Source organism: Harpia harpyja, chromosome 3 (assembly GCF_026419915.1).
Source record: "Harpia harpyja isolate bHarHar1 chromosome 3, bHarHar1 primary haplotype, whole genome shotgun sequence".
In the NCBI taxonomy this organism is placed as follows: domain Eukaryota; kingdom Metazoa; phylum Chordata; class Aves; order Accipitriformes; family Accipitridae; genus Harpia; species Harpia harpyja.
Window position 1 is genome coordinate 49,463,511 of NC_068942.1, and position 21,108 is coordinate 49,484,618.

A 21,108-nucleotide genomic window follows, 5' to 3' on the forward strand; every position below is an offset into this window, starting at 1 on the left:
ACATTTTGCATGTACGCAAGAGCGATTTCCTTTGTTAAAACTAAAAGGGTTTTGTAGGAACTGAGATCTAGAGTGAGGGAGCCAAGGTAAGCATTTGAGTTCTGTAGATGGGTAAGGCTGCATTGTTGTTAAGAGAAATTAAAGTATAGTTAAGGGAAGCACTGGTTAAAATCAAAGGAAAAAACGGGCTGCAGTTGTAGAAATTAAAGTCTAGTTGAGGGAATCAGTAGTTAGAAAACAGGGCTGCAAAAATAGCATAAAGACAATTATGCAAACAAATAATCAAAGGCAAAACCTAGGAAAAATAATTGGAATTAACAAATACAAATACCAGCCATCAGCAGCTTCCCCCCACCCTATTTTGAAGTTACACTCCTTCCACAGCTTCTTTATGATTCCCAGGCACATTTTTGGACATTTCGACACTCTTGAGGGGATACATTTAGGGAGCTTCTCTAACATACCTAGGCAGAAATAGTGACAATTGTGTGGTAGAACAGTTTCTGCCTAATCCAGTAGTTAGCATTTGGAGCTTTTTGGGGGGGGGGTTGGTTTGGTTGGTTTTTTTTTAAGTAGCCAAAAAAAAAAAAAAAAAGCTTATAGCATTGCTACAACTTCCTGGAAGAAAAACTGACAGTTTTCCAATTAAGTCTCATCTTGTGTTTTTCTTTACTTCACATCTTTTCATGACAGTGTCATGTAATATGATGATTTTATAAGCGGTTTTGCTAACTCATTCAGCAGAGTAATCAATAGAAAAAAATAAGCCAGATGGGTTGTAGTCCATTTGTATTGGGTGGGACAGATGGCATTATTGATAGATGGAAATATTCCAAATAATTATTGTATAATGATATAACAGTGACTGTGCCGCAAAATTTTATTAATTGACTTTGTGTACGCACTTTCTTCAGTAGGGGTTGAGTTGTACCGTTTAGACAGTACTCCAACTATATTTAGTTGGGAGTTGAGTCCACCCTCTACTTTCTTTTTCCCCTCCCCATGAGCTTTCCATGCAGAACCATTCCTGTAGTACTTCGTTAGAGTATTTCAAGTGGTGGATTGTACTTCTGTCTGTACAACAGTCCCGACGAGACTAACTGAGATGGGCAAGATCACGATTACATTTTTTTTTTCTACCTCTGTATGCCTGCTTTTTGCTTTCTTTTGTTATCCTCACCAATACAAAGAAGAAACATGCTGTACTGTCTCAAGATTTCAGGCATTCCAGCTTGTTTAACTGCTGTGTTTTACTCTTTTTACATCTTGCTAATCCCCAGCAAGATTTGGTATAGCTAGGCCAGTAAAGTATATCGATTTTGATAAACTGTGTAATAGATACTGGTTTGGGCTGTTGCTATTCAAATGTATATTCCATGGCAAAGTACTATTAATTCATTCTTTTCTGTGAGTTAAGAGCACATTAACTTATTCATAGAAAAACTTAGAGGCCATTTGCTGCTTTTGAAATACAGTTCTTGATAAACGTGACTGAATGATAAAAATGAGTTTCAGTTCTTATTTTGATTTGATGGCATGTACAAAACTCAGAGGCAGATTTTCCAGAACTATCTGGAGTGTTATCTCTGATTTCTTTGTTATAAAAAGAAAAATGTGTAGGGAAATACTGTAGTATATTTACTACATAAAGTTTTGTTACTTACACAAAGTTTAGGATTGCCTGTATTTGTAAGTGAACCCAAAATATTGGTGAAGGGAGATTTTGAAACAGTGAAAACAATATATATTTTTAAGATTAGAAGACAGGGTTGCATAGAAAGATAATATTTAATGTAATATTCATTCATTTTATACATACTATTTTTTTCTTCAGATGATGATATTATAGATCAATTCTACTCGAGTTATTTTATTAGGTAGCTGCCACTATATTTTCCATCCTCAGTAATAAAAAAACTACCTGGTGAAATACTTCCTGTGACATGAAAAAAGATGTGTCTTTTGGCTTTTATAACACAACTTGCAGTTGGATGTTAGTTGTCTGGTCCTCTCCCTCCAATAAATTCCTGAGCAAATGTACTACAAACTTTAAAAGTTCTCCAGCCCACCTTCTTCTGACAGAAGCTTTCTTTTTTTTTATGGTAAGCATTCAGGATGAGTGGCTGTGATCCCATGCTTGTTTCAAATCCAGCAAAGAGTGCTACAGTTGACTTTCATTCTGTCAGGAATGCCAGTCAGGTTGTTGACAATGTGTGTCTTAATAGCATGTAATGCAGAAGTGATGGGAAAAAGATTTGCAATGTTTTATCTGATATATATTGTGAATGGGTTCCTTGCTTACTTCAGCAGTCGGGTAACGACGCCAACTTTAAGTATCTAAATTGAAACCTTTTGGGCCAGATTTACAAACTATTTTGATGTCAAAAGATGTAAATGAGCCTGAACTAGGATTTTTTAAAAATATCTAAGAGCAGCCATCTAGGGGCACTGGGCCCATTCTAGGGAGGCCCTGCATCATACCTTCTTCGACACTCCTGTATATACCGTTGGTACTACCCTGTGTCTTTCCACTTTGCCTGCCAAATCATGCACAGGTCCCAACTTATAAACAAGTTAAATCCTGAACCAGAAGCTGTCCAGCTACATGCAGTGGTTTTCTGGAGTAATTATTACATTTTCATGGCAGTCATTTAGAATGGCTTCATACATCTGTAACACAGCAGTCTGTTGCATTGTTCAGACACGCCTGTAGTATTTGAAGTGTACAGACTGTCATGAATTTAAATAAAATTCATGCATTCTCTGACACTTTATCCTAAGTAGAACAGAAGTAGCTTATGCTCAAATAGGGGAAGTCGAAGGTTTTTCTTGCTGCAAAGGATTGGACAAAGGTTTAACATCCTCTTTACCTATGGAGAAAATTACCATAAAACTTAAAAGGAATATAAAAAACCCCCAGATTTCTGTGAGAGGATATGTACTTTTTCACCATCCTGAACAGATGTTTGTAAGTCCGTAATATTCAGGTACACATTTCTTGTATATTTGATTATATGTATTGGTTAATATCTGTGTTTAATACAATTGTTAGATTTCCAAATAGTATTGTAAATTGTGTGTCCTATAGATAATAAAATAGGTAATACTAATTTAATTGGTCTCCTTCTTTTACCAGTTTCTTGAACAGAATAGTTAAAATGTGAGGAGTAGAAGTAAATGAATATTATAAAGCTATAAATGATAGATTAGAACCCTGCTGCATTTACATTGCAGTAAAATCTCACATACGTTAATTAATATAATTGGTAATATTACCAGAAGAAAACTAAATATTTTTGAAAAACATTGCCACCAGACGGTACCTATGCCTATCTAAAATTCAGTAGGAAGAAAATACATGTTTCTGTTTCCCTTTTTTGTCTCATCAGGTTTATAACATTTATTTTGCTACTAGATGCTATTTTGAATGTTCCACAGTTTGATATATTAAACCAGGCTTCTTTTATGGCCCATGTTAAGAACACGCAGTGCATTCAAATAGCACAGTGGTAGTGGGTCTTTCATCTTGTGCCTAGTGTATTTCATTTCCCCTGTGTTCAGATTAAACAAAGCTTTTGAATTCATTTGAAGCAACTGTAATGAGAATATTTAACACAGGTCAAACGCAGATAGTGGAACTCCAGAGGTCCTTGAAAATAGTCTGCCTTTTGACACTGGGCCACGATGCAAGGTGAAAGCGTTGCCACCTTCGCTTTTTTTTAAAGGAAGATTATGATATTCTATTTGTAACATTAGTGGAGCCTTAATGAATTTTAAAAAGGAATATAGTCAACAAAAAGAATAATGAAGTAGTCTACATGATTTTAACTAAAGCCATTACTAGAAATTGCATTATATATCTATACATAAAAAAAAAAGATTGTCTAATATTCTAAACAGTATACATGAATTTAACTTGTAGAATGTAAACATAAAATATGAACAATAGAAAACAAGAAAGGAGAGCATTTCTTGTGTGAATGTTTGTGTAGATAGCTACAGATACAATCAAATCCTCAGCTGGTATAAGTCAGCATAACTGTCTGATTTCCATGAACTGATTTACACTAGCTTATTTGCCATTTACAGGTAATATATACATGCATTTGAACACTGTTTTTCAGTTAGACACAGTGAAGAAATGCATGTCAAGTTATTCAGGGTGGTAAACAGCCTAGTTCAGGCTGACTGATTTTCCCCTGCAGCATTTCCCTTATAAGAGTTTTTTTGAGTGATTCTTCATCTCCTTTGCTGAAAATATTAATTCTGTTTTGAGCCTGTCACTTTTGTGCTAAGCAAGAGGGCATATATGCATCCACTGTTTGCTAGGCCAGAACCTCTGGTCAAAAGTCTTATGTGTGATGACTGTGAAAGCCATTAACAGGATTTTGACCCTGAGGCGAGTACCTGTGCCTCTTTATAGGGAGGAAAATGCCATTTTGGTTGAAAAGTGATCAAGGTTCTACCTTGACTCAGGAAACCTCCCTATTAAACTGTAGTCCTAATTACATGTAGGGCACTTTAAATCCCCACAACGAAGGAAGGAATTTCAGGAAAATCATCAGCTTCAAAGTGTTTTTGTTCTCCTTTGGAGGAGTTAGTCCTGCTGATCAGGACCGAAAGAAGAGCCAGATTACCACCCCAACCTACATAGACAGTTTTATTAACAACTGGTCCTTCCTAAAACTGTAGCAGGTTAATCTCTTTCAGACACTGCAAACGTTCCTTCCAAGTCAGTGCTTCCAACCAGTAGTTTGATGTTAAGTACTAAGTAGCTATTTTAGATCTTGGTCTTTTCCAGGGAGGGAATTTGTCTCTTCAGTGTAAGCTCAATTTAAATCAGAAAACTCAGATCTCAGAAACTAGTCAAATTTCTATACTGAAAGTCCCCTTAAATTTGTGGGCAATATACTCTTCATCATGGTTATGCAGGACCTGGAAAAGCCTTCCTGTTGCAGGAAGGAAACTCAGCTATTGAATAGTGTACTGGGTCTGGCTGGGATGGAGTTAACTTTCTTCATAGCAGCCCCTATGCTGCTGTGTTTTGGATTTGTGGCTAAAACAGTGTTGCTAACAGGCTAATGTTGCACGATTTCAAAGCATTCTGTTTTTCCCACTCAGCACCCCCAGCGAGTAGACTGGGGCTGGGCTAGAGGCAGCCAAAGGGATATCCCATACCATATAACATCATGCTCAGCAATAAAAACTGCAGAGTTCCATCTTCCAAGGTGGCTGTTCCCCAGAGGCTGGCTGGGCATCGGTCTGCTGGTGGGAGGTGGTGAATGGTTGCCTTTGCATCACTAGTTTTATTCCTTTCACTTATTAAACTGTCTTTATCTGGACCCAAGAGTTCTCTCATTTTTGCTCTTCCTGTTGTCTCTCCCATCCTGCTGGGATTTGGGGATGAGCAAGTGGCTGTGTGGGTGCTAAGCTGCTGGCTGGGGTCAACATCATCAGGAAAATTCATACCTGGCCTTCTCAAGCTCATCAAAGCTCCAGTCAAAATTAGAGCCCAAAATATCATCTCTTCCTTTTGAAACAGTGCAAGAGTCCTACAAGATACAGTTATGAACTTCTACCACCAAAAATTTGAAAGAAAAAGAAAAAAATAAACTCAGGAAAATATCTTCTTTCTTCCAGTGGAAGTACTTCTTTACTAGTGTATAGTACAATCCAAGGGATCCTACTAAATTTCGGTACTTGATTATCCTCATCTCTGATTCTGTGTGCTGGTCATAATAACAATTTCATTTCCTCTTCCTCCTCCTCTTCTCTGAAGGATATCACACGGGCTTCAAAGTTAACAGTAGATCTTCAATTTCCTTACTCATAAAAATCAAAGTAAACCAAAAATTATTTATCCTTTCCTGTACTTCACTTCCAAAGAAGTACGTAAGACAGCGTGAAAGTGAGCTAGCAATATTTTGAAAAGCCTTTAAATTTTTGCATAGCAAAAATAAGCAGAGCTAACTGGTCAATACCCAGTAACATGCATGCCAGCTCAACAGTGAATAATCACTTTCAGCTTCCTCTGGGTATTTATTCAGCTTCATGGATGAAAAATAAAAATGCTTCCAGCTGATATGACACGAGTATAGTTCTCATCAATCCTTTAGTTGTAACACAATGAACACAGCTGGTAACGCTTGAAATCTAACTTTGATTTTCTTTTGAACATTATTCAGTGTTAATATTATGCAGGTCTTCATGCATCTCACTTATAAGCACCTATGTGGAAACATCCTGGCCAGCTCCTGTAGTTGACGAAGTAGTTATTTCTGTATATATCTCAACGAAGAAGCAAGTGAGTCTAAAAGAGGAAGATGTAACTGTTAACTGATGAAAATACTAATTTTCAATAATTTCTAATTAAGTCGGTAATTTTGGTAAAGTTTTGTCGTAATTTGTCAAATGAATGTTTGCGTGGAGTTGTAGATATCTGTTCAGTAATGCATAATCTCATAGTCTCTCTGTGCATGTTCTGCAGAATTACATGGGGAAGATGTATAGGTACACAGATTTTTCTCTTTCCCTCCCTCCTTGTATACATATATATGCATATAGATAAATATACAGGAATATATATTTGTATTTTTTTCTTAGTATAATAACTTTTAACAAGAATATATATTAATATGTGCCACTTAAAGGCAATTTATTGAAAACTTTCCACTCTAAATGGAAAGTACATGGACTAACCTGCCTTCAGGAACATAAGAGTTAAGATCCCATTATATATTTCAGCAGTAATGTAAGAGACGTATTTTCATATTCAGGAGAAATAGGTTGCTTTCCATAAGTCTCATTCCAATGACTGCTGAGAAGAGTTACACATTTAACTCAAACTTAGCTTATAATTTTTAGGTTATTGTGAACTTCCTCTCGTGAGTGAATGTAGTGGGTCTGGCTGGGATAGAGTTAATTTTCTTCATAGCAGCCCCTACAGTGCTGTGTTTTGTATTTGTGACTAATACTGTGTTGATAGCAGACCAGTGTTGGCTGTTGCTAAACAGTGCCTGCGCAGCATCAAGGCTTTGTCTTTTTCCAACTTTGCCCACACCCAGCAAGCAGGCTGGGGTTCGGCAAGAAGTTGGCAGGGGACACAGCTGAGACAGCTGACCTGAATGGACCAAGGAGGTATTATATACCATATAAATTCATGCTTGACAATAAAAACTGGAGCAGGGGTGAGTCTTTTCTAAAGTAGCCATTGCTCGGAGACTGGCTGGGCATCAGTCTGTTGGTAGGAGGTGGTGAGTGATTGCCTTTATTTTTTTCTCTTTCCTTCTGTTATTCAACTGTCTTTATCTCCACCCATGATTTTTTTTTGCTTTTGCCCTCTCGAGTTTCTCCCCCATCCCACTGTGGGGGGCATGAGCAAGCGACTGGGGGGATCTTACCTGCCAACCAGGGCAACCTATCACAGTGGACTGCAAGAAATTGCCTGAATTGCATCACCTGAGTTTGACTCCTGTAACACTGAACTGAGGGAAAACCTGTCCTACATAACCCAAGTTCCAAACCGTATGTAGGATGTTATTGACCAAAATAAATGGCTTGACTTAAAATAAAGGGCATGTGCAGTCCTAGTAGTCCTGTTATATTCCATTTAACTGATCTTGCTTTGCAGTCGTACCATATTAAAAAATGAAAGTAACTGGCTACACTGCTGGAAACAAACATTTGCCCCCAAAATACTCATAGACATAAGATGAAGGAATGTAAATGTTTGTATTTTCCACTAAAAATCTTTGTTTACTAAAAAGTGCCACATTCAGAATGATTTTTGTTTGCACATCTACTTATGATATTACTAATAAAGGTGGCTGTCTCAATGAGGTGGCAGTTAATAGAAGTTTAACAGTGCCACCAGAATTTTCAAATTGTTTTTCTTCTGCCTCCAGCAGCATCACAATTTTCTTCATTGCATCCTGCAGAATTTAATTACAGGTTTAACAGGAGTAGCTAATGGTGCTGTACGTGTACAGGTGAACAGGTGATCGTAGTTAGAATATGTGAGGTAAAAGCTGCCATTGGTTTGAAAATTAGTTCCAGAGCTCAAGGTCAAAGTTCAGAAGGAAAGTAGACTTTCAAAGAAAACATCTTTGCAATCAGTATCTGAAATCTAAATTCTAAATTATAAAATCAGTTATCCTTAATGGCCACAAAGTAGATTTTGACCATTAACTTTTCTCGTTTTCTGTCCCATTCGGGTACACACTCTCAAATGATTTTCAAGTGGAATCTTTCCATCTTGAACATCCTTAATTCAGTTCAACTCTCTTTCCTAAGTGCTTATTTTTGACACTACACATGAAGAATAAAACTCTCAGAGTGACAGTCTGTGATCATGTTTCATGTGGCAGACTTCATTTGCTTTCAGTTTATATTGCTATCAATTTATGACTTTGTTCCTTAAATAGTTATCTTTTTTTCCACATTGTAACTGATATATTGAATGATGTATGTTTGAGAGGTATTTCAAGGAATCTTAACTTCAGTCATTAACTGGTTATCTCTTGGCTCAGGAACCTTTCATTTGTTGAGAGAAAGTTAATATTTTTAAAGCAAATAAACCAGCTTTTCAATATGTAATTATTTTCCTATCAATTTTACATTTTCATGTCCTTTTGAGCATCTAGCGTGCAGTGCTTGAATTTACATTTAGCTCTGCAGGAACTGCTTTAAATATTATTATTATGAAGGAAGAAATCAAAAATCAAAGTGAATTTTTAGTACAATAGCGAGGTATAGGAAGGTGCAATTGCAGTAACAGCAGCCTGCGTTATTGTATAGAACCAACTCACAGCTTGACAGAAAGTCCCTGCTGGGGAGGAAATGTAGGGGAACTGGCAGAATTTTGCTACATCTGCTCCCTACTGCTAATAAGCTTTAACCTGTTTCATTTTTATTATGCTTACTGTTTAGATATTTTGCTTCCAAAATTATATCTGTAACTATGAGAACACATAAAGGGAGGCATGACAGGTAGGGCTGTTTAAAAATTTAAAACTACCAGCAAGGGATATTAAAGGCCATAATGGGTAAGATGGTTGCCTTCTCAGTGTGGGTTTTTAGAGTTCAGGCACTGCAGCGCTGGTAGAAAGACTGAGTGTAAGTAGTGGGTAAAACAGATTTCGTAGCTTGAGTAGCTCGTACAGCCAGAAGGCACCATTAGATCATTTAGTCTGACCTGTATATCACAGACCATTACATTTCACCCAGAAATTCCTATTTTGAACCCTGTGAGTATACTTAGACTAAAATATATCAGACCTTAGGGGTTTAAAATACTTTATGCCACAGGATATGAACCAAGAGGCTGAGCTTCCCATGCAGTAGGAGAGGTGTTTATCAGGTTGGTAAGTACACATGGTAGCGGAATTCTTCTGCAAAATAAGCCAAACAACCAAAGGCTTGTATGCACTTAACAGAAGTGAAAATCCCTTCCTGACCCCTTTGACTTAGGGAAAAAAATACAGGTATTCATATTGTATCAGAGCACTTGCTTTTTGAAATGTTCTGCTGAAGCCATAAACAGTTCCTTCTGGAAGGAAAAAAAAACAAAAACAAAAACAAAAAACAAACCCAAAAAAACCCCAAGAAATGAAAACACCACCCCCTAAAAAAACCCCAAACCAACCAGAATAAATATAAGTTAGATTTAATCTCTCATTAGGTATCAGTGAGAGTAATTAAGGGCCCAATAAGAGGGAAAATCTTCTCCTTTAAGCAGTCATATTAATTGTCTAATTCTGAATTTCAGGCATTTTGCTCCTTTGACAGCCATGCTGGCAGTCCTGCGCTTCTCAGGTTCTCAGTCCAGACACATTCATTGCAGTCCTTTGAACATGCTTTCCTCTGAATAATCAGTGCTATAGGTGCTGAGGTTTATAACCATCTAAAAATGTGGGGGAAATGGTATTGTATATTTTCCATTTGATATTATCACATGCTTCCCATAACTGATTATCCAACATTTTAAGATTTTTCTTTAGCTCTGATGGTGGCATAATTGTCACATACAATTATGAAATGTATTTTGAAGAGAAATTGAAATGTATAAAATTCAGTGGGTAGCTGAAAACTCTTAAGTCCATGGGGCTATTGAGTCTGTGCTTTTAGATAATGGGATAGAGCAAGATTGTCATACTTAGCTGATAAATCAAGCAAAAATGGAAGTCTCAGTCTTAAGTAGGAGATTCTTCTCCATTACTGTGCATGCAGAAGTCTGTGTCTGTCTTTCAGCAGGCCAGTTTGCATTTTCTCTTTTTCTTTCGATTTATTCTAACAAGTGATTATTTGAGCTTACTTTTCAAGAAAACTTTCAGGCTGGTAAGTCCAGAAAGCAGAGGTGTTAGCCTAGTTACTACAGTTACTACTGTATACAGACTGTATACAGTCTTCAGGCTTTCAGTTGTTTGTTTGTTCTAGAGACTCATTCAAAGCTGATTATGTCTTCATGGAAATGTGATACTGATTGCTCTTATTTTGATAACGTCACAGAGCTTCTCCATTTCTGAAATGAAGGGATGAAAACACAGAGATCCAACAATAGAAAAGAGAAACAAAATTAACAAGCAAATGATACCCTTATGTACTAACTGTAATCAAAAGGGAGCTTGTAAGGTTATGTCTTTAATTTCAGCTGATCCGTTTTGTCTATCACACAGAAGTGGCAAAAATTTATGCCACTTCTTGGCCTCTGTTGACTGTCGTGGTAAAAGATAGAACAGCAAGTTGCTAAATTATTCTGAGTGGTATAAACTATAGATTATATATAGTTATTCATCTGATTTCTTATGATCTCTATTTTCATGAGTTTCTATATTTGCTTATCTTTTTTATATAATGCTTACATATACTTACAGTAGTACTATTCAGAGACCACTCATCATGAAACTTTTGATTTTGCAAAGACTTAAACATATCCTTTATGCACCAAAAAGCTGTCTCAACTTATAAAATCAAATTTACGCTAGATTTATTGTGGGATTTGGGCCCTAAGAGTGGTGTTAGTTAATTTTTGTGCTAGTTTCTTCTGACATACTTGGCTGACTACCATAAAATTTTAGCCCATCATCTTGACAAATCGTAGTAATAGCCAGCCATATATTGTATAGATTTCAGATTTCCTATACTCTTGCTAATATAACTTGAGGTATGCTCATTTTATTCACATACAAACTTTTCCTCTCTGGGAAAAGTTAAGCTGTTGTGCTTGGCATGTTAATTGCTGACCATTTCATATCTAATAATTAATTTTGTATCACTACCATAGCTGCATGCAGAATTTTTCAGAATTATTTGAAGAAAACTTAATTTGGATTTTTTTCCCAAATGCCAGCATGTGGAATTACAATCATTACATTAAGAGATTACATTAATTTGAAATCCATTAGAATTACAAAAATTGATTGAAAGTACCCTTAGAAATAGTACTGCCTCTAAATGTCTATGCCCATATTTGTTCCCCTGTATCTACTTTCCCTTTTTCATGTTGGTTTTTTTTAAAGATAGATAAAGACTGCACAAAGAAGAAATTATTCTGCAAAATGTGCTATCAGATGCTGACAAAAAAAAAAAAGAACCACCTTGTTTTCTCTAGGTTTTCTCTGGTTCAGTAACACCAAGTACAGGTTCAGTTTTCCAGCTGACATTGTACTAAATAGTTTCTACATGACACAGTGGTAACTGAACTACCATCAGCTTTGTCCAACACGTTGTGGAGTAGAGAGGACTAAAATTTCTGAAGAACTTGTTTCTTTTTATTTTAACTGTATTTATTCCATGATAAATATTCAGGTTTATAAGACTTCATTTTTAGTCTGCCAGTCTTGTGTTAATGTATTTTTGGCATGAAGCAAATAATCTGTTTTATTTCAGGAAGGAATACTAAATGTCAGACTTTCTTATTTTTGTAAGCTTTGCAAAAAGAATACTCTTAACAATTTTATTGTTATAAAACACTGTGGTATTCATTCTTTGAATTCAGGCGTGCTATACCAGGAATGCATGTGGCCTATTTATTAGACAAACTAGGATGTTGAAAAGGATTGCTTCTATCCTACTTTCTTCAGGAACTGACATTTTTATTCTTATGCAGTTTTCCTAGTGGAATCTTTACTTTTTAAAGTCATAAACCTATTGTTGTGAGAGATTCTAGCAAAGCTTAAACTGGATCTCAGGAGTTTGATGCACTCTGTTTAATGCAGGCAGTGTAAAAGAAATTTTAAATGTATTATTTAAAGGCACATTAATCTTGCCGCTATAATGGTGTAATAATGCATACCATAGAAGGTTTTCATAAACTCAGCTTCTAAAAGTAACATCAGAGTATCTTTCTTTTTGTTCTCTGAGTCAATTCTTTGTAGAGATAGCAATTATGCATTCATCTCTCTCTCTTATAGCCTGATTCCATATTCAGCTTTGAGGTAGGTAGACCTTAGTCCTTACTCACACAACAAAAACGATATTTCTCATTTGGAACAAATGGAGGATAGTCAAAATAAACAAATTTATGTAATAAATGTTAATAGCTGAAATGTGTACCTTTTTCAATTAAATTCAGTAAAATAGTTAAATGCTTATAGAATGGATTGAGTGTAGGTTTGTCCTATACTCATTATTCCTGTGTTTTCATTGGAATTTTAATAGGTCTGCCTTTGATGATTTTTTTTTTTAATGAAAAAATACACTATTAGTTAGAGAAATTCTTTTTTAAGGTTAGCACTTTTAAAGAAACACTCTGCGTTAGTTTACAACCCTTACAGCCCTGCGTTTTTCATATAACTATGTTCATTGCATTGGGTTCTGGTTTGTTTTGTAGCAGTGTTGTGAATGCATTAGGCATTCATTAGTGTGAGAGTATTCTGTAGCTCTCCTAAATATGCGCAATGAATATCAAGTGAATCTTTACTAAGAACTAAGGCATACAAAATGCAAGGACTTGGTAATACTATGAACCAATGTGATAACTTCTTGTATCTGAGCAGAGCTCAGGAAAGCATTATGCACGCAGCAGTTCAGATAATTGTTTTACTTTAATGTAGAGATACAGGTTAATTACAAGTTTAAAAACCAATTGACAACCGCTGTTATTAACCTTTCTTCTTGTGATATGAAAGGGCTTGTATTTCTGCATTAAACATGTTCATAAAAGTGCTAGCTAAGGAATGTAGTTCTACCAAGCTACCTTTTCAGCTTCGGCCTGTGCATGAATATAAAGTATAGGAAGAGTTCCCATTCTCGTTTCTCGTTATTAGATACCTTACTGAACTGGATGACATTTGATAACTGTAGTACTGTGGCCTTCAATAAGTTTTCAGCCGAGCCCTTCGACCCCTTCTATTTCCAGCCAATCATCCTTATACTCCTGCAGATTTGAGTTAAGCATCCATTGCAGAACTTCCTTAGAGGGGTTAAAACACAGCGGACTGTCTGGGTGGCTCCAGTGTAACAGGGCTCAAGGTCCCCATTCCTGTGGCAGTGCCTAAAGCAGACAAACCTCCTGCTTGGTACTGTCTGGGACTGTCTGTTGTGTTTTGGTTGTCTGTGCTGTCTCCATCAGTGTAAGCGGGGACTGAAGATATATATGCCCCCCTAAAAGTAGGGTTCCAGTTCTCTCTGTGATTCTGCTTTGGGAAAAAGGAGAAGAGGGAGCATTGTTTTTCCTCAGAAAGAGGCCGAGAGTAACCACATCAAACTCCCACTTCTTCCAGCCCAATATTCTGATGCCAATACCTCTGCTCAACTAGCTGAAGAACCGCTTCAAAGCTGTTGTTATCTGCATTCTTCTGATTGATTCTCTGTTCACCATTCATCTATAAAATCAGTCTGGAATATTGCAGATAACATAAAACTCCCTTAGAATTGCAGAAATATTGGAAAGGACTAGTTGTTGGAAGGGACTAGTGAAAATTCAACCAGTCCAGTCAAGAAAGCCCAGTCATTTTTCTTCACCAAACATACCACTAGTATCAGCATGAGCATAAATTCTTACGTAAGAACATAAGAATAGCCATAATGGTGTAGCCTCTGCTTAGTATTCTGACTCCAAACAGTAGCCCTAAGCAGATGTGAATAGTAAAAACAGAAGAAGCATATATCCACCCTAATATTCTCCCAACCTCAAACTATTTTAATGCATATTTAAATTAATTAAATTAATTTTAATAGTTACATAAATCATTAATTTTTACATAAATTATTAACTAGTGTATAAATGAAGAATTAACTAAGAATTTTAATATGTCTCTTTTATAATCCCCACTGAACCTGTGTTCTGAGTACTTGTTCAGGCTCCCCTTGAATCCCTGTAAAGTTCTTGCAACCACAGCATTCTCTATCAAGGAATTGCAGGTGTCACCCACCATCGTTCTTTTTGAAAACATGCTCTTACTAATGTCATTTGGTGATCTGAAGTTCTTGTAGAGAAAGACAAGCGTGCAAAATCAATTCTTATCCCTGTCCACCCTTCTTATGTCATGTATGATTTTGTAAACCTCTGTCATATTCTCCTTAAGAAGTCTGGAGAACATTTCCAGTCAGACCCTCCAGAGCTTTTGATCATCTTTGTTGTCCTCCTCTGAACACGTTCTGGGTCTAATATATCCTTTTTCAGCTGAGAGATCCAGACTTGTATATCTTACTCAAGGTGTGGGTGAACTGTGAAATTCTACAGTGGCATAATGTTACCCACTTTGTTCTCTATTCCTTTCCTAAGAATTCATAATGTTTTACTTGCTTTCTTGATTGCTGTCAACTGCCGTGATTCTTTATTAACCAGTCCGTGAAGACTTTCCAAAATGTTACTTAGCTTAGCATGGCACTCTTCTCAGTGTTTACAGTAATATGGCATCAACCTACTTTGGTATTATAAAATGTCAGGTAAATAACAGAGTCGCATTCTCAGTCCTCCTAAAATCTACTCTGTACCTTCTGGTTTTCCCCTGAGTTACTGAAACGTGTATTGTATCACCAGAAGAATATCAGTATTTTCTTCACAGTGGGGAAAGTCTTTCGTTGAGTTGCGGTTTCTTTCAAAGCGAGGTGTTAAAAAATGTGTGTTCATAGTCCTTCTCTGGATAGTGAACGATATAGATCCAATGCATGTATTTAGAAAAATCTGCTTTTTGGCTTCCTTTCCCAAACTTTCTGGAACTCCATCTTTCCCACCTTTGATAAATTGAGTAGCAGATGATCCTGTTGCAGAGGGAGGATATTGTGAATCATGTTTTGAGGACAGTCTAACATGAGATTCAGTTAGAGCTAAATCACTTGTCATTTCAAATCTTTGTCCAAAGTTTGGGGATCTACCATTCCATAGCACTACAGAATCAGAATCCTGCCATAGTGTGGTCTCTGAGACGGTCCAGTTTGCATCCATTCCTGAAAGAAGACATTGTTACAGAGTCTTTATTTTCAGAGGATGTCTCCTGCACAGCGAAAGGATGTTACCTGGCTTCCTTCTCCAGCCCTCTTTAAATCAGATCATGTAAAAGTACAGCACAGAAGTAGCATCCTTCTCCATATTACTTCAGCAGCCATTGAACCTTTGCGATCTGCTCATTTTCCCCTATGACATACTGACTCCTCCTGGTGCAAAGCTACCTTGCAGTATTTGTTCTTAGAAAGGATTAAATCCTGTGGAAAACCTAACAGGTGGAAGTAGGAATCTTCAACAGGCAGACCCTCTCCCATGAATTGAAAATCATTTGAATACTGATAGCTAGAAAATAAGTGTTTAAGGGCAAATACCTTTAGATGACAGCTACACCTACAGCCTAATGAAATTTGTAAAGATTTGTAAAATTCAGGTCATGCATACTTTAAGAAATCACTGCTTTCAACAGTGTTTGCCCCAACAGTTTTCTTGTTTCTCAATAATAAGAATTTTAGAGGTTCCCAAGAATTATTTGACACTTCTTTTTCAAGAATCACAAGCCAAGCTGTATCCTCTTATACCTCATCTTTTTTTCCCAAGACTGTGAAGGTGTAGAAGAAGCACTAGGCCAAAACATGTGCTCCTTTATAGAACAGTCTACAACAGTATCCCTAAAAACATGTTTTTCTTCATTGTACCACAGCTGTCTGCCAGAAGTGCTGAATCTCATTGATGAGAGTGCAGAATCAATTGTAAAAAGCAACTTAGTCATAAAATAATTCCTCTTCATTTTCAGTCTTAATACTTACTTCTATTGTTCCAGCATCATATGAATAGTATTTCTTAGCAGACCTTATATATTCATCCTCATTTGCTAGACAGGCTATCATAAAGATCTTCAGCTGTTTAAGACAGTTGTAAATTTCTGAAAGGTAACTCATAAATGCAGCATCCATGTACAACACAAATGTCAGTGGTTTCTTGAAAATAAGTCAGGAGAGGTCATTGTTAGAAGTACTTCTGTAAGATTCTGCAGCAGCTGATGAAAGATTATTAGTGCCCAGTAGCTCCATCACTTGTGCTTTGTGCAAACTGTAAAGTTAAAGGTTGTGAGTGCTATGGTACTGTACAGGTGCACCATGAATAGTCTTTCACACAGAATGAATCTCATTTGTTAAATTTGGAAACGTACTTTCTCCTGGCCTTAATTTTCATGTAGTTCTTCATATTCTAAATGGCAGCTGAAGGCAAGCAGAAATAGTGAGTAATTGACTTAACAACCTAAGACAAGTACAGGGAAGTAGAAAAGTTTGTCTTAGTGCTTGATGTGACCTGAGAGAGCTTTTTAGACTTTTTTTTCCTAAACAGTACCTCAGCACCTTGGGCCAGCAAAGTGGCCTTTAAGCCTGAATGAGCATGACTTTTTTTTTTTTCTCAGTGCAAAGCTCCAGTATTTCATCTTTTCAAACTGTTTTACAGCACTCAGAGCAGAATTATATTGACAAGGTTAGAATTCATCTCCTAGAGGAGAATACTGGGCTCCTCCTGTTAAGTGCTAATATAACATTTATGTGTTGGTACCTTAATAACAGCCCCGGCTAGCCTAATGAAAGTACTGAAAGCAAACAGTACTCAGTGAGATTTTATTATGACTGAAGTGACTGCAATTTGAGACAAATTGTCCCTATTTTTGTTTCCATATCAAAACCAGAAATGCTAAAGCAATTGCTACAAGTTTGGTATAGAATTAGACTCCACTATCGTTAATATAGAAGTAAGTGCATTTTTCATGTAAACAGTTCACGAGGGTCAAGCATCAAAGATATTCTGTGCAAAATGCTTGTCAATAACTTTGTGAGTGAATTTTGAAATAAAGTGCCTGTAACCTGTCATTATTTCTTCATCTCAAAGTTGAGAGCAAGTGGATGAAAATTGAGCTTGTGAATTGAAGGTATTGTGAGTTATATGGCCTTATCAACTTCAGGCAAAATGACAGGTTTGCCTTGTTATTATTTTTCCTTTCAGAGGTCAGGCAATGGACAATATTACCAGTATATACTGTGGTGTAAGCAAATTGGCATATAAAAAAAGTTATTATCTGTGTACACAGAGAAGATGGTGTAAGTCACTAATATTAAAAATGCTTAATGTATTGCCTCTCCATAAAAATGGAGGAAAAAGTAAGAAAAAAAATAATCTGCTGGCCAGACTAAGCGTTTCAACTGTTCAACTATTTGAACAGTTGTTCAAAAAACCCAAATGTGTTCAGAGAGCTGATAAGTTAATGTAAATTCATACATTTGAGAGTATGTATATCATAAAATATGGTTGCTTTCCATAAATAGACCTTGTTGTATCCATAATAGGAGTATGAGTATATGCATTTAAGTATAAGGTAACAGCAGACCTAAATGTGTGTACTGGTTTTGGATGGGATGCAGTTAACTTTCTTCATAGCAACCTGTATGGTGCTATGTTTTGGATTTGTGACCAAAACAGTGTTGATAACACACCAGGGTTTTTAGCTATTGCTGAGCAGTTCTTGCACAGTATCAAGGCCTTTTTCTGTTTCTCACACTGCTCTGCCAGTGAGTAGGCTGGGGGTGCACAAGAAGCTGAGAGGGGACACAGCTGGGACAGCTGACCCCAACTGACCGAAGGGATATTTCATGCCATGTAACATATTCAGCCATAAAAACCAAGGGGAGAGGTCTTTGGGAGGATAGCCATTGCTCACAGTCTAGCTGGGTATCGGTCTGCTGGGAGGGGAGGGTATTAAGTAATAGCCTTTGCATTGCTTGTTTTCTTTATCTCCTTCTTCCTTTTTTCTTCATTTATTAAACCATCTTTATCTTGATGCACAAGTTTTCTCACCTGTGCGTTTGGGGAGGGGAGGAGTAAGCAAGCTGCTGTGTGGTGCTTAGCTGCTGGATGGAGTCAACCCACCACAATGTATTGTTCCTAGTTTAAAGCTCTTATTTTGAAACATTATATTCACTTCCTATACCTGTTAACATGCTACAGTGCAATTTATACTAAAAATTTTACAAAGTTAGCAGAAAGCCTGTCCCACTTCTTTAATACCATCAGAAGAAAAGGAACTCAGTTACTCAGAGTTAACTTACCAAGTTAGCTAATTAGATGTGCTGGTTGATGTGAAAACAATTTAAAGATACTTTCTAAATGAGCTCTGCTACCGAGAAAACACGTTTTCTCTTCTAGAGGGTTTGTTCAAGATCATTCTGCTGTTCAGAACTATCTGAACTGTATCTTTGCTGTATCTGAACTGTGTCTTTAGTACTCCGGCTTTCAAAATAAATCTTATGTGCTTTACTAACTCATTTCTGTAGTTTTGGTAGTTCCTACCATTTCTGTTCTTCAAAGACCATTGGTACAGACAAAAGTTACTGTATGCAGAAAGACTTTTTTTTGATTGCAGAATGAGTGCAAAATACATTATGGTCAGCATTTTTTTAAATGGTGCAGGCATAAGAGTAATTTGAGATTGCAAAAATGAGCAGATATTAACTGTCAGACAAATTCATCATTGCTCAAGGTGACTTTTCAGTAAGAAGGAAAGTTTAGGAGAAAAACAATCTCCATGAAATAGCTGTACTGCACATACTTTTTTGAATATATTTGCTGAATATGAGCAACATTAATTTCTACCAGCTCTGTAATATGTACAATATTTTGTTTATCTTTTAGGTTGAAGATTCAGAGATGTATCATGATGCAACTACAGTGTGTGGGTTGCTTGCTGTGGTTGTAGTATCTCACCTACCCAGAGATGCTGCCATTGAATGGCACGTTGTTGCAGTAGTTGATGATCCACTCCAGAGAAAACATTTTACAGTGAAGATGTTGTCAGAGGGATTCCAAATTGAATGTGAATCTGTGGAATCTAGTTCTGCATCTTGTGCATCAATCTCTGTACGTCTGAGTTTGATTTCACCATCCCCTTCTCAGCTTGATTTAGATGGACCTCTTCATGACTTAGTTGCTATGTTTAGACAAGCTGTTGAGAAACTTTCAGAAGACTGCACTGCAAGTCCTTTGTCTTTTAGAGCTTTCTTCAAGGAGTATGTGTTTGATGCTGAAACACTACAAACAGGTAAGACTTATGATGACAGAAACCAGATGTTAATAATGAGTATAAGATAATTTTTGTTTATTTCTACATAAGGTTTCATTGGAAGAAGACATTTTAGAAGTGCCTTTCAAGGATAGGTGGCCAAGATGGTCAATAGCATCCTGGCTTGTATCAGAAATAGTGTGGCCAGCAGGACTAGGGAAGTGATTGTTCCCCTGTACTCGGCACTGGTGAGGCCGCATCTCGAGTACTGTGTTCAGTTTGGGGCCCCTCACTACAGGAAAGACATTGAGGTGCTGGAGCATGTCCAGAGAAGGGCAACGAAGCTGGTGAAGGGTCTAGAGAACAAGTCTTATGAGGAGCGGCTGAAGGAACTGGAGTTGTTTAGCCTGGAGAAAAGGAAGCTGAGGGGAGAACTTACCGGTCTCTACAACTACCTGAAAGGGGGTTGTCAGTCTCTTCTCCCAAGTAAGAAGTGATAGGACAAGACGAAATGGCCTCAAGTTGTGCCAGGGGAGGTGTAGATTGGATATTAGAAAAAATTTCTTTACTGAAAGGGTTGTCAGGCATTGGAACAGGCTGCCCAGGGAAGTGGTGGAGTCACCATCCCTGGAGGTATTTAAAAGACGTGTAGGTGTGGTGCTGAGGGACATGGTTTAGTGGTGGACTTGGCAGTGTTGGGGTGATGGTTGGACTCAATGTTCTTAAAGGTCTTTTCTAACCTAAACAATTTTTCTTTTTCTGGTACCAGGCATGCTTCTCATATAGAAAGGCTCTATTCTTGGACATTTTGAAGTCCAAACAGGGTAAAGCCCTGGATTACTTGTTCTGATCTCTCAGCTGACCTGTCTTTGAGTAGGAGGTTGGATTAGATGATCTCACTCCAATCTGAGTTATTTTGTGATTCCATGAAAGAGAAGTTGCTGAGAAATCCAGCCACCTCAGGGTTGAACATAGGGAGAATTAATCTTTTGCATAAAAGGCTTTGAACTGCTGTCCATTTGGTAGCCTATTTTTGTCATGATCTAGAACTATGTTCAAATAACCAAATTCTGTGTGCTAACAGGCACTCTTTTGAGAATAATTAATGAAATATAAATGTTTTAAAACAAATGTTGTATCCTCTAGATTAGAGGGTGTCCGGTTTTGAACATGGGCTGATTTCTTACCAACTTATTTAAATAGAACTTGCTAACCAAACAAATTTACTGTTTTTTCCCAATGTTTATTTTTTCAAAATCTCATTCCCTTACCAAGTAAAGGGAATACAGAACAATAAATATAATGTTGCAACTATAATTTATTTCTTATGTTGTACATCTATATTTTGGTCTATGCTTAAATTGGGACAACTAATATTACACAAGAGCACAAAAGCTTCTTTTATCTGTCAGGCCTATGAATCTGGTAGACCATACTTGTATTGAAATCAGTAAGAGCTTTGTTATCAGTTTGAGAAGGAACAAAATCAGGTCCTTACTCTATATTTATCTCAAACATGCATGCACTTTAAAAATCCTTGCAGACCACAACTGATCCATATTAATTAGCTGACATAAATGTTAGCCCTCAAATATTCTACTGTCCTATTTTTTTTTTCTTAACCTGCAGCAGTTTTTGAGGAAAATTC

At 36.9% G+C, this 21,108-nt stretch overlaps 1 protein-coding gene across 3 annotated transcripts in view; it reads left to right on the forward strand.

Moving 5' to 3' along the window:
* Nucleotides 1-21,108, forward strand: part of DPH6 (diphthamine biosynthesis 6) — a 215,851-nt gene that overhangs the window by 152,533 nt on the left and 42,210 nt on the right. For all 3 annotated transcript variants that reach the window (XM_052782504.1, XM_052782506.1, XM_052782507.1), the window contains one exon: nucleotides 19,094-19,499. In XM_052782504.1, coding sequence (XP_052638464.1) covers nucleotides 19,094-19,499 — 406 coding nt within the window. The remainder of the gene's footprint in view (nucleotides 1-19,093; nucleotides 19,500-21,108) is intronic.